General features: G+C 40.7%; 2 protein-coding genes and 1 pseudogene across 17 annotated transcripts in view; all 3 read left to right on the forward strand.

Annotated features, from left to right (window-relative positions):
- MGA (MAX dimerization protein MGA) overlaps window positions 1-13,248 on the forward strand; it is a 177,884-nt gene that overhangs the window by 39,349 nt on the left and 125,287 nt on the right. The gene's annotated exons all lie outside the window — the stretch shown is intronic.
- Window positions 1,422-1,811, forward strand: LOC129504155 (60S ribosomal protein L35a-like). Its single transcript, XM_055316700.1, has one exon. It carries the CDS (start codon window positions 1,485-1,487, stop codon window positions 1,809-1,811), a length of 327 nt encoding a protein of 108 aa, XP_055172675.1. The 5' UTR covers window positions 1,422-1,484.
- LOC129504116 (40S ribosomal protein S15a-like) lies at window positions 3,039-3,440 on the forward strand (annotated as a pseudogene).

The raw sequence follows: 13,248 nt of genomic DNA on the forward strand, positions 1-13,248 counted from the left end.
TCAAATCTGTGTGTTTTTTTTTTAATTTTATTTTTTTGTTTGAGAGAGAGCACACAGAGGGAGAAGGAGAAGTAGACTCCCTGGTGAGCAGGGAGCCCCATGCAGGGCTCCATCCCAGGACCCTGAGATCAAGAACTGAACTGAAGGTAGACGCTTGACCTACTGAGCCACCCAGGTGCCCTTGTGTTTTCTTTGTTTCCAAGCTTACAAAATGGTTGTCTCTTCTTTTTTTTGCCCAGAGATTTGATAAATACTCATTTTGGTTTTGTTTTAACTTTCTCCTAAAAAAAAAAAAAAAAGTGTTTGTTGAGACCATAAAGTTTAGGAAATCGTAGCCATATGCTTAGTAATTGAGGGCATGGGCATTGACGAGATTGTTCAGGGAGAGTGTTTAGCTGAAGAGAAAAGGCAGGGAGAGGGGAACCTCTGCAGAAATGTGTAGGTAGATAATTTGCAAAGGATAAGTTAAAGAAGGTTAAAAAGAAGTCAGTGGTAGGAAAATGAAAGAAAGACCTAGAGCTCAGGGGTGACAAAAGTTTTAGGAAGGGTAGAGTGATCGGTAGTGTCTGTTACCTTAGGACAAAGACTGAACACCTAAGGATAAGAACTGAAGAGTGATTATTGGGTTTGGCCACTAAAAATTCACTGGTGACCTTTAATTAATAAATGTTTTATTTTATTATTATTATTATTATTATTTTAAGATTTATTTATTTATGATAGACACATACATAGAGAGAGGCAGAGACACAGGCAGAGGGAGAAGCAGGCTCCATGCCAGGAGCCCGATGTGGGACTCAATTCCGGGACTCCGGGATCGTGCCCTGGGCCAAAGGCAGGCGCCAAACCGCTGAGCCACCCAGGGATCCCCTATTATTATTATTTTTAATAAATGTTTTAGTGGAGAGATAAAAGTGTGATACAGGTGTCTACAGTTGTCAAATTTTAAGAGTTTAAACAGGGAAAGGATGGAAAGAGTAGATCACACTTTGTAGGATAGGCAGAGTTGAGGATTTTTTTTTTTTTTTTTAAGGAGAGGAAGAGTTGATCATATTTATAGAATGTGGAGATGTGGTTAGAGGAAAGGGAGATATTGTGGGTGGGAAAAAGGAGTTACTTGAAGATTCTGCAGGCTTTGGGAGTTCTAGGCTTAAGGGTCTGGGTGGGGACTGGTTTTAGAAAACAGAGATTACCTCCTTCCTTTAAGATGGATAGGAAGGTTGCAGGTAAGTGATTGAGGACAAAGGAGTAGGAGAGATAAGAATTGGAGGTGGTTGTGCCTCATTGTCACATTTTAGCTATGTGATTTATAATCAGTGGACAACTTAGGTTTTAGTTTCCTTACTGTAAAAGAATATTAATGCTTGCCTTGACTGTATTAGAGACTTCATGTGAGTTAAAAATGAACAAAGTAGGCTTCTCTCTTTCCGCCATCTTGGAGCCTGTGGAGGCCTGCTGGGAACAGGACTCCTAAAGCGACGACTATGTCTGGAAGGCTTTGGTCCAAGGCCATTTTTGCCGGCTATAAACGGGGTCTCCGGAACCAGAGGGAGCACACAGCTCTACTTAAGATCGAAGGTGTTTATGCTCGAGATGAAACTGAGTTCTATCTCGGCAAGCGATGTGCTTATGTGTACAAAGCAAAGAACAACACAGTAACTCCTGGTGGCAAACCAAACAAAACCCGAGTAATCTGGGGAAAAGTAACTCGTGCTCATGGAAACATGGTTCGTGCCAAATTCCGAAGCAACCTTCCTGCGAAAGCCATTGGCCACAGAATCCGTGTGATGCTGTACCCCTCAAGGATTTAAACTTACTGAAAAGTAAATAAAGGTGTAGATTAAAAAAAAAAAATGAACAAAGTATGTGTTAAAATGCTTTAGAAACTTAAAATACCATGTAAATCTGTACCTTACTGTTAATAATATGTTAGAGAAAGTTATATATGCTTTGTATAGAGTATATAAAGCTTACTAGGAAAAAAAAAAATAAAGCTTACTAGGGATGCCTGGGTGGCTCAGCATCTGTCTGCATTTGGCTCAGAGCATGACCCTGGAGTTCTCGGATTGAGTCCCACATCGGGCTCCTGTAGGGAGCCTGCTTCTTCCTCTGCCTATGTCTCTGCTTCTCTCTCTCTCTGTGTGTGTCTCTCATGAATAAATAAATAAATCTTCAAAAAAAAAAAACTTACTAAATCTGGGGGCATGGGTGGTGCAGTGGGTTACACATCCTAGTCTTGGTTTTGGCTCAGGTCTGACCTCAGTGTTATGAGATGGAACCCTATTTCCAGCTCCCTGCTCACCGCAAAGTCGGCTTGGGTTTCTCTCTCCCTCTCCCTCTGTACTTCCTCCTTGTGCGTGCACGCACACACTCTTTCTCCCTTTCAAATTTTTTTTTTAAAACTTACTAAAAATGTTTCAAATAGCAAGAAGATGCTGGAGATTCTGGTGTTTTAGGGCTGTAATGTGAGAGTCTTAGGCCTCTCAGGCTTTACCTTATATCTGGAAAGGTTTCTTTTTTCTTTTCTTTCTTTTTTTTTTTTTTTTAAGATTTTATTTATTTATTCATGAGAGACAGAGAGAGAGAGAGGCAGAGACACAGGCAGAAGGAGAAGCAGGCTCCATGCAGGGAGCCCGATGTGGGACTCGATCCTGGGTCCCCAGGATCATACCCTGGGCTGAAGGCAGTGCTAAACCACTGAGCCACCCGGGCTGCCCTCTGGAAAGGTTTCTTTGCAAGTCAGGAATGTGTTTTAATAAGAACTGCTGCTGATATTAGCACTTGAAATCATTTAAAATGTTGACGATGGGAATAATTAGGGGAAAATGTGTGGGAAGAAATCTGTCTAGAAACAAAGTAAAGTGAATTTTTCAGTAGTTTGAATTAGGCATGAGACTGCAGGAATTCTACATTCTTGTTTGTCTTCTGCTTGTTCTTTTCTGAAAACATTTGAAAAAACATAAAAAAAACTAAACTTGAAGTTTTTGTGAACTCTTTTAAGGATTTGGTGCCTCAGATTAATATGCTTAGCTCTTTTCTGCCATCTTTCTGTGTGGCTGTAAAGGTGCACATGAATGTCCTAGCAGATGGACTCAAGAGCATTAAAAATGCTGAAGAGAAAGGCAAACACCAGGTTCTTTTTAGGCCATGCTCCAAAGTCATTGCTTCTAATGGTGATGATGAAGCATGGTTACACTGGCGAATTTGAAATTGATGATCACAGAGCTGGGAAAATTGTTGTGACCCTCACAGGCAGGTTAAACAAGTGCGGAGTGATCAGCCCCAGATTTAATGTACAACTCAAAGATCTAGAAAAATGGCAGAATAATCTACTCCCATTTGGTTTCATTGTACTGACCTCAGCTGGCATCATGGACCATGAAGAAGCAAAATGAAAACATACAGGAGGGAAAATCCTGGGATTCTTTCTAGGGTTGTAATACACACGTGCAGATGAAATGCCTCAATGGGAAAAAACCCCACAAACTTTTGAGAATACTAAATTTCAAGTTTTTATGCATCTGATTGATTTGGTGCATCAGCTCTTTTCTGCTTTATCTGTATCCTTATGACATAGAGTTTTTATATGTAGGGAGTCTGTCACATGTTATTTAATAAAAAAAATTTGTATTGTGTGCTTTTTTTTTTTGTACTGTAATTTTCTTAGCACTCTAGATTTTGTTAGCATTTCCATTCCTTTGCCTTTGTTTAGCATCAGTCTTGAATTTCTGTTTATGATTTCTGGGTGCTGAAGATGACTTGAGAAAACCATATAATTGAATTAATTGTTCCACTACTCATACATGCTGCTTAGTCTGATTTGGCCCTTGTTAGTGTAGTTAATTACCATGAACATTTCATGGGATATTGACTCTTACTCATTCCCTGACAAAGTGCATGATACTATTTCATTTTGTACCCCTGTTAATTTATTCAAATATATGAGTGCCTACTGTATGGTACCCATATGCTAGTGAGTAGAGAATATTAAGAGGGAAACAGTAACAGTGCCAAATACAGTACATTGGTATAGAAAAATAAAGACAAGAAAAATATTAATTTGACTTGGTGATTAAGAAGAAGTCATGGTGACCCGGGATGCAAGCTTGGGTGGCTCAGCGGTTGAGTGTCTGCTTCGGCTCAGGGCATGATCCTAGAGTGCCCATGTTGGGCTCCCTTCATGGAGCCTGCTTCTCCCTCTGCCTATGTCTCTTCCTCTCTCTCTCTCTCTCATGAATAAATAAATAAAATCTTAAAAAAAAAAAAAAGTCATGGTGACCCTAAAAGTAGTATCAGTAGGGAGTTAAGGTAAACTCTTTACAGTTGGTAGAAGAGTGAACTGGCAGGTGATAAAGGAGGACCAGAAGAGGATAGAGGAGGGGAGAGGGAGTGGGGAAGGGAGCACGGTAGTGAGGGGGGGTAAGAGAGGGAGAGTTGGAGGGGAAGGAAGAAGAGAATAGGAAATGGGGAAAGGAAAAAAGAGAAAAAGAAGAATGAATAACTTCTCCGTGAGAAGGTTTGCTGAGAAGGCTGGATGGGAGTCAGGAAGGACTTTCTTTAAACATTAAAACTTGTATATGTGCTGAGGGAAAGGTACTAATAGGGAAGGAGAGGTTGCAAATTCAGGATGTGGTGTGTCTGATAGAGGAAGATGTTGAATGAGGCAGGAAGCAGGTGGGAGTCATGATGTGGGTCAGTGATAGAGACAGATGGATTGGCTTTATACAGGAGGAGAAATGCCTCATTTTATGGGACTGTAATAAAAGTAGGTAAGGAGATGTCTGACTACAGATAAGGTTATAGGTAGGGGAATAAGGGTAGAGGGAGGGCATTCCTGGTAGTTTGTATATCTTTGTGTAAGATCAGAAGCAAGGTTGTTGGTTGCTAATGAAGGGCCTGGACAAGGGTGATTGGAGGGGTTGAATTGAGAAAATGATTGAAAGAATTATTGAGGGGAAGGAACACCTGGGTGGCTCAGTCATTTAAGTGTCAGTCTTTTAGATTTCTGTTCAGGTCATGATCTCAGGGTCATGGGATCAAGCCTTGCTTCAGGCTCCTTGCTCAGTGGGATTCTGCTGAATATCCTCTCTCTCCCTTTCCTTCTCACTGTCTCCTTAAAATAAATAAAGAAATCTTAAAAAAAAAAAAAAGAGGGACACCTGGGTGGCTCAGCGGTGGAGTGTCTGCCTTCGCCTCCAGGTGTGATCCTGGAGTCCCGGATTGAGTCCCACATTGGGCTCCTTGCATAGAGCCTGCTTCTCCCTCTGCCTATGTCTCTGCCTCTCTCTATGTCTCTCATGAATAAATAAATAAAATCTTTACTTAAAAAAAAAGAGAGTTGAGGAGAAATGGAAGAGGGAATTTGTTAAGTTTATTTTAAAGGTCTAAGGTTGCAGACTTTATATTATGTTTAGTGTATCTAGTATGATTTTTCTTTAGAATGTCTCACTACCCAGAAACAGTATTGACTTGGAGCTGTGGTTTTGTGGTCAGGTTCAGAGAACACAGTACAAATAAGAAGTTCCTCCTAAGAGATTTAGATGTCCAACTACAGAGTCTGGAGTGGGGAGAATTCGATTTGAGAGACAGGAGGTTTCTATAAAGTTGTAGAGAGTGAGTATGGTCAGAGTAAGTTTTGTGAGCAATTAGAGTAATCAAGGAGGAGCAGTTTCTTTTTTTATTTTTTATTTTTTTTAAATTTTTATTTATTTATGATAGTCACAGAGAGAGAGAGAGGCAGAGACACAGGCAGATGGAGAAGCAGGCTCCATGCACCCGAAGCCCGATGTGGGATTCGATCCCGGGTCTCCAGGATCGCGCCCTGGGCCAAAGGCAGGCACCAAACCACTGCGCCACCCAGGGATCCCAAGGAGGAGCAGTTTCAAATGACAAGATCTAGAGTAAAGAACTGAAGGATAGGTTCTTAAAAAAGTTGAGCTAAAAATCTTTAGAACTAAAGAGACGTATGAATTCTAATATACAGTAATTGGATGGGCAATCTTCATGGACTTTGAAATCTTCCAGGATTGTGATAGGAGGTTTAGTGAGAAAGACTCTGAACAAGGAAGGCGCTTTGGTCTTCAGTGAATGAAGAGTCATGACTAAAGGACTAGAAGATAGTAGTGATGAGGAAAAGATATATCTTGAACGTGAGATCATAAAGGAGGATGATCATGATCTAGAAATTGCAGTAGAAAGGCAAGTGAATACTAGTCCTGGTTCTGTGGAATTATGGACTGGAGTAGAGAGAGCTGTGAGAACATCTTCATGGGAGATCCAGGTTTAAGTTAAGGTAAATAAGTAGATGCAGTATCGTTCAAAAAGATTGAGGAAGCCTAGGATTTGGTAATGGGAGAATGATTATTTTCTTGGGCATAATGGAAAAGATTTGGACATGTGACATTATGGGAGAAATCAGGGTTGAGGACATTTAGACAAGGAAATTAGATCATGGTGGGGATATAATTGCCTTGAATGCTGGAAGTTTTTGATTGGGCTCTATTGTCTGAACTTTGATACAGGTTATTTTGGTACAGAAACTGGTTTAAATTATGTGACTTCATTTCATAGCGGTGGTAAAGTCTTTTATAGAGTTTTAATAGCAAGGGCAACAAAGACCATATTCAGGTGAGAAACTGATGTCCTAAGCAAAGTTCAAGTTTTGCTTGTTAGAGAAGGGCTCTCAGGAGGAATGTGGTCAAGGACTGGTTGTGTCCAAGGACCCTTGTGATGTTTGTACAAGGGTTATAAACCTATGCCGGGGTGGGGGATGTGGTGACAAGGATTATTTTAGAATAGAGTGGTTATAAGTTTAAAATTGAATGGCTTGTGTATGTAAACTAGAAGCAAATGGAAATTTTGTTTTAGGATGGTGGGACATAGGTTAATTTTTTATTTTAAAATGTGCTAGAACTTTTGTAAAAAAAAGTTAAGGAGAAATGACAACTATGGATTTTTGGAGAGCTTTTATATGAATTAGGAATTTTGTTTTATTTTTTTTATCTTTATTTTTTTTATGAATTAGGAATTTTGGTTGCAAGTGACAGAAAATCCAACCCAAATTGCCTAAAAAAGAGAATACTTTGTCTTATGTTACTGAAAAGTCTAGGGCAAGCACTGGCTTCACGTATGGCTTTTGTAGTTTAGGTGATGTTACCAGGACCTAGTCTTCTCCTTTCTCTGAACTCAAATCTGCCCTTCACTGTGTGTTAATTTATTTGATTTTTAGGTTTCATATGGCAGCAAGGCGACTGAAATATCAGCTCCAGTTGCTGCCTTTACAGTTCAAGTGTAGTAGAAAGAACTTCTCTTCATCTAGCAACTCATACAAAAGTCCCATGCATAACTGTCAATGACAGGGTCCATGTGTCCATGTGTTACAGTCTGGGGAATGTGATGCTATGATTTATTTGTATCTAAGTTACTAGTGCTTACAGGTTTGGATCACTGTCTCTCCTGTTTTGGACCCCTTTATGTGTACAGAGGAATAGTCATGTATGTCTGGTTTTTCCTTTACGTGTAGATTGCTTCTGTATCAGAATATCTGAGATTTTATCCATTTAGTATTTCTACAATGAATGCAGTGAGTATTGAGCTTTGTGAAAGGCACAATTTGAGGTACTTTTGCCAATTCTAAGATGAATAAACCTAGTCTTTGTTTTCAAGGTGACTGCTTAGTAGGGTTATTGGTATGGGTTTGCTTTTTTCCATCACAGGTAATAAAGAGATATTTGGATTTCTTTAAGAAGTGGTTGTTCATTACACAGATCTACATGGTAAAAGGGAGCCTGGAATGCCATAATAATCCAAGATGAGCAGTGTGGATCCATTCCACAGAAACTGGAATGTTGTATGGGAACTGTAGGGATCCACTGAAGCTATAGAGAATATGTTTTCTTCTAGCCTTTTCAGCATGTGAATTTGTTATTTTTTTTTTTTTTGTAAAAAAGGCTTCTTTATTGAGAGCAGCGAGTGTTAAAAAACAAACAAACAAAAACAAACGAACATCAACAACAATACAGGTGTGAGGCAGGGTGGCCCATCCTCCCCACCTCTTCCAGGGTCCACCCCTCCCTCCCATGCCCCCCACCCCACACTGCAAGTACATACAAAAGCCGCCCATGGTGCATACAAAAAGGGCGGATTATATAGTGTCAAAAGCTCCTGAAAACTCCTTCATCTGCCAGGCACTTAGGATGAGGAAAGGAGAGAAGGGTGGGGAGGAGACATGGGGCCGGGTCCGTGTGCACAAGTCCATGGGGTGAGGACTCACTGGCGCATTCTCCGTAGTCCTGGTGCAGACCCAAGGTGGGCCTGGTAGACCAGAACTCTACAGGAGCTTGAGTATATTAAGGAGCTCCCCTCAGACCCAGCTCTTCTTCAGCCGAGCCCTCCCTGGGCCAGGTTGGCAGGTGAGTGGTAGAACTGGACCTGGTCAATGGGAGGAGACCCAGGCCAGAAACTGGGGTTACCTGAGGTACCCATACTGTCCCTGATGGGGGAAGTGGTGGCAGAGAATGCTGCCCAGCTCAAGGCTCTAGTGACCTGCATTAGGGTTTCTTTTTTTTTTTATTTTTTATTTTTTTATTTTTTTAAATTTATTTATTTATTTTTTTTATTTATGATAGGCACACAGTGAGAGAGAGAGAGGCAGAGACACAGGCAGAGGGAGAAGCAGGCTCCATGCACCGGGAGCCCGACGTGGGATTCGATCCCGGGTCTCCAGGATCGCGCCCTGGGCCAAAGGCAGGCGCCAAACCGCTGCGCCACCCAGGGATCCCTCTTTTTTTTTTTTTTTTTTTTTTTTAAAGTAAACCTTCCGCCCAACATGGGGCTTGAACTCAAGACCTTGAGATCAAGAATCTCATGCTCTGCCTACTCATGAGCCAATCAGGTGCCCTTGCTATGTGTTCTCTTAATGTCTTTTTTTAAAAAGATCTTATTTATTTATTCATGAGAGACAGAGAGAGAAGGGGGGGCAGAGACACAGGCAGAAGGAGAAGCAGGCTCCATGCAGGAAGCCCGATGCAATGCGGGACTCAATCCCGGGACTCCAGGATCACGCCCTGGGCCTAAGGCAGGCGCTAAACTGCTGAGCCACCGGAGACCTCTTAATGTCTTTTTTGGAACTCTGTTTATACCCTTCCTGTCTCAACCATCCCCTGACTCCATCCTCTTCTTTGTATATGCTTTTTCTTACCTTACAGTGTCATCTTGTGTATGGTCTGGGTTATCTGAAGGCCTCTTCTCTGGCAATTGGTTCAGATTCTGTTCTTGCTTCCCATTCAGTTGAGAGAGTGAGAGTGTATTTGCATCTAAGAGAATCTGTCATCATACTTGTTTAGGCTAAGCTCTTAGCAGGCTCTTTCCTTCTAGGTTGATGGCCATTCTGTAATACTGTTGACCTTTGGGTTAGGTATGTGCCCCTGTGCTAGGATCATGTGGTAATTATATGGAGATTAGGAGATAACACAAAATAAGAGGCCACCCCACAGCTCTTTAATATGCATAGGGCTGTCGGTAGAACTTTTACCTTGAGGAAATGTGATTTTGTTGACCAGTCTGGTAAGAACTAGATTGCCTAGAAGACCAGTGTTTACCTCAGCAAGGGCATCCAGATAGGCTCCATGAAAGCACTAGACTTTTTTTTTTAAGATTTTATTTATTTATTCAGAGAGAGAGAGAGAGAGAGAGAGAGAGAGAGAGAGAGAGGGAGGGAGGGGCAGAGAGGCAGAGACACAGGCAGAGGGAGAAGTAGCCTCCATGCTGGGAGCCTGACGTGGGACTCATCCAGGTCTCCAGGATCACACCCCGGGCTGCAGGTGGCGCTAAACCACTGCACCACTGGGGCTACTCTAAAGCACTAGACTTCTAAGAATGAGAGGTTTTCTCTAAGAGGAGATAAGGGAGAATGATATTGATAGACTATGAAGACAGGGAGAAGATGCTAAAAGCAGTGGAAATTGTAAATGCAAAAGGTTTAGATAAAAAAAAAAAAGTATGGGGCATATTTAGTCCAGCAAACAGTAGTAATGAGAAAGAAAGATGAATCTGTAGTATTGAGGTCTTTTTATGCTAAGCAAAGGAGTTGAGGTGCAACAACATGGTGTTCATTGTTCAGGGTCTTGAAGTTCTCTCTCTCTCTCTCTCTCTTTTTTTAATAGTTACTATGTATTTATTTTATAGTTTTTTTTCTCTCCTGATCATGATTTTATAATGGACCCTTTAGATACTTCCATTCTTTTTTTGGTATATATATATTTTTTATTGGAGTTTGATTTGCCAACTTGTAGTATAACACCCAGTCCTCATCCCTCAAGTGCCCCCCTCAGTGCCTGTCATCCAGTCACCCCATTCCCCCGCCCACCTCCCTTTCCTCTACCCCTTGTTCGTTTCCCAGAGTCAGGAGTCTCTCATGTTGTCACCCTCTCTAATATTTCCGGCTCATTTCTCTCATTTCCCCTTTAATCCCTTTCACTATTTTTTATATTCCCCGAATGAATGAAACCTTGTAATGTTTGTCCTTCTCCGATTGACTTAACTTCACTCAGCATAATACCCTTCAGTTCTATCCACGTTGAAGCAAATGGTGGGTATTTATTGTTTCTAACGGCTGAGTAATACTCCATTATATATAATATAGACCACATCCTCTTTATCCATTCATCTTTCGATGAACACTGAGGCTCCTTCCACAGTTTGGCTATTGTGGACATTGCTGCTATAAACATTGGGGTGCAGGTGTCTCGGCTTTTCACTGCATCTGTATCTTTGGGGTAAAACCCCAGCAGTGCAATTGCTGGGTCGTAGGACAGTTCTATTTTTAACTCTTTTAGGAATTTCCACACAGTTTTCCAGAGTGGCTGTACCAGTTCACATTCCCACCAACAGTGCAAGAGGGTTCCCCTTCCTCCACATCCTCTCCAACATTTGTTGTTTTCTGTCTTGTTCACTTCCCCCATTCTCACTGGTGTGAGGTGGTATCTCATTGTGGTTTTGTTTTGTATTTTCCTGATGGCAAGTGATGTGGACCATTTTCTCATGTGCTTGTTGGCCATGTCTGTGTCTTCCTGTGTGAAATTTCTGTTCATGTCTTTTTCCCATTTCATGATTGGATTGTTTGTTTCTTTGCTGTTGAGTTTAGTAAGTTCTTTATAGATCTTGGATACTAGCCCTTTATCTGATATGTCATTTGCAAATATCTTCTCCCATTCTGTAGGTCGTCTTTTAGTTTTGTTGACTGTTTCTTTTGCTGTGCAAAAGCTTTTTATCTTAAGTCCCAATAGTTCATTTTTTGCTTTTGTTTCCCTTGCCTTCATAGATGTATCTTGCAAGAAGTTGCTGTGGCCAAGTTCAAAAAGGGTGTTGCGGGATCCCTGGGTGGCACAGCGGTTTGGCGCCTGCCTTTGGCCCGGGGCGCGATCCTGGAAACCCCGGGATCGAATCCCATGTCGGGTTCCCGGTGCATGGAGCCTGCTTCTCCCTCTGTCTGTGTCTCTGCCTCTCTCTCTGTGTGTGTGACTATCATAAAAAAACAAAAAAACAAAACAACAACAACAACAAAAACCAAAAAAAAAAAAACAAAAAACAAAAAACAAAAAGGGTGTTGCCTGTGTTCTCCTCTAGGATTTTGATGGATTCTTGTCTCACATTTAGATCTTTCATCCATTTTGAGTTTATCTTTGTGTATGGTGTAAGAGAATAGTTTCATTCTTCTGTACATGGCTGTCCAATTTTCCCAGCACCATTTATTGATGAGATTGTCCTATTTCTAGTTGGATAGTATTTCCTGCTTTGTTGAATATTAGTTGACCATAGAGTTAAGGGCCATTTCTGGGTTCTCTATTCTGTTCCATTGATCTATGTGTCTTGTTTTTGTGCCACTACCACACTGTCTTGATGATCACAGCTTTGTAGTACAACTTGAAATCCGGCATTGTGATGCCCCCGGTTCTGGTTTTCTTTTTCAATATCTCCCTGGCTATTTGGGGTCTTTTCTGATTCCACACAAATCTTAAGATTATTTGTTCCAACTCTCTGAAGAAAGTCCATGGTATTTTTTTTTAAAGATTTTATTTATTTATTCATGAGAGGCAGAGAGAGAGAGAGAGAGGCAGAGACACAGGCAGAGGGAGAAGCAGGCTCCATGCAGGGAGCCCGACGCAGGACTTGATCCCGGGTCTCCAGGATCAGGCCCTGGGATGAAGGCAGCGCTAAACTGCTGAGCCACCTAGGCTGCCCAAGTCCGTGGTATTTTGATAGGGATTGCATAGAATGTGTAAAGTGCCCTGGGTAGCATCGACATTTTCACGATATTAATTCTTGAAGTTCTCACTAACTTTAAAATCACTATGAGAATTTACAAATGAGTGAAGTTTAGGGAACTGTTTTTTTTTTCTTGTCCAGATTGTATGGCCTCTGAATCTTAATTTTGTGACATTAGTATTCTGTTGTTCATTTATTTGTAAGACTTTGGTGATTTAAAAAAGCATTTAAAAAAAAGCATTTTAAAATATAATTCACATACCATAAAATTCATTTAAAGTATACAGTTCAGTGGTTTTTAGTATATTCACAGTTGCACACCTATTCTTACAATCAATTTTAGAACATTTTCATAACAGCAAAAAGAAACCTTACTCCCATTAGTAGTCCCTTTCTATCCACATCCCCCTCCAATATCCCTAGCCTTAGGCAACCAGTATTCTACTTTGTGTCTCTGTAGGTTCATACAATATGAGGTTGTGTTTGAGTTTCACTTACAATGTTTTCAAAGTTTATCTGTGTTGTAGCACATGTACTACATTCCTTTTTGTGGCTAAATAATACTCAGTTGTTTGAATATACCACATTTTGTTTATCCATTCTTTAGTTGGTGAACATTTGCATTATTCCCCCTTTTTGGTTACTATAAATAATACTAACAGGAACATTTATGTACTTTTTTTGTGTGTGTGAACATATTTTCATTTTTCTTGAGTAATTCCTGCTAGTGGAATTTACTGAGTCATATTTAACCATTTGAGAAATTGCCAAACTGTTTTCCAGCGCATCTGTATCTTTTTACATTTCCACCAACAGTTTGAAAGTCACAGGTTTTCCGTATTCTCATCAGTACTTGTTAGTATCTGTCTTTTTTATTTTTTTGAAGATTTATTTATTTATTTTTAAAGATTTTATTTATTTATTCATGAGAGACACAGAGAGAAAGAGAGACACAGGCAGAGGGAGAAGCAGGCTCTATGCAGG

Source organism: Nyctereutes procyonoides, unplaced genomic scaffold (assembly GCF_905146905.1).
Source record: "Nyctereutes procyonoides isolate TBG_1078 unplaced genomic scaffold, NYPRO_anot_genome, whole genome shotgun sequence".
Taxonomy (NCBI): Eukaryota; Metazoa; Chordata; class Mammalia; order Carnivora; family Canidae; genus Nyctereutes; species Nyctereutes procyonoides.

Excerpts from the sequence above, each read along its gene's own strand:
- LOC129504155 (XM_055316700.1), top strand. The coding sequence starts at position 1,485 with ATGTCTGGAAGGCTTTGGTCCAAGGCCATTTTTGCCGGCTATAAACGG.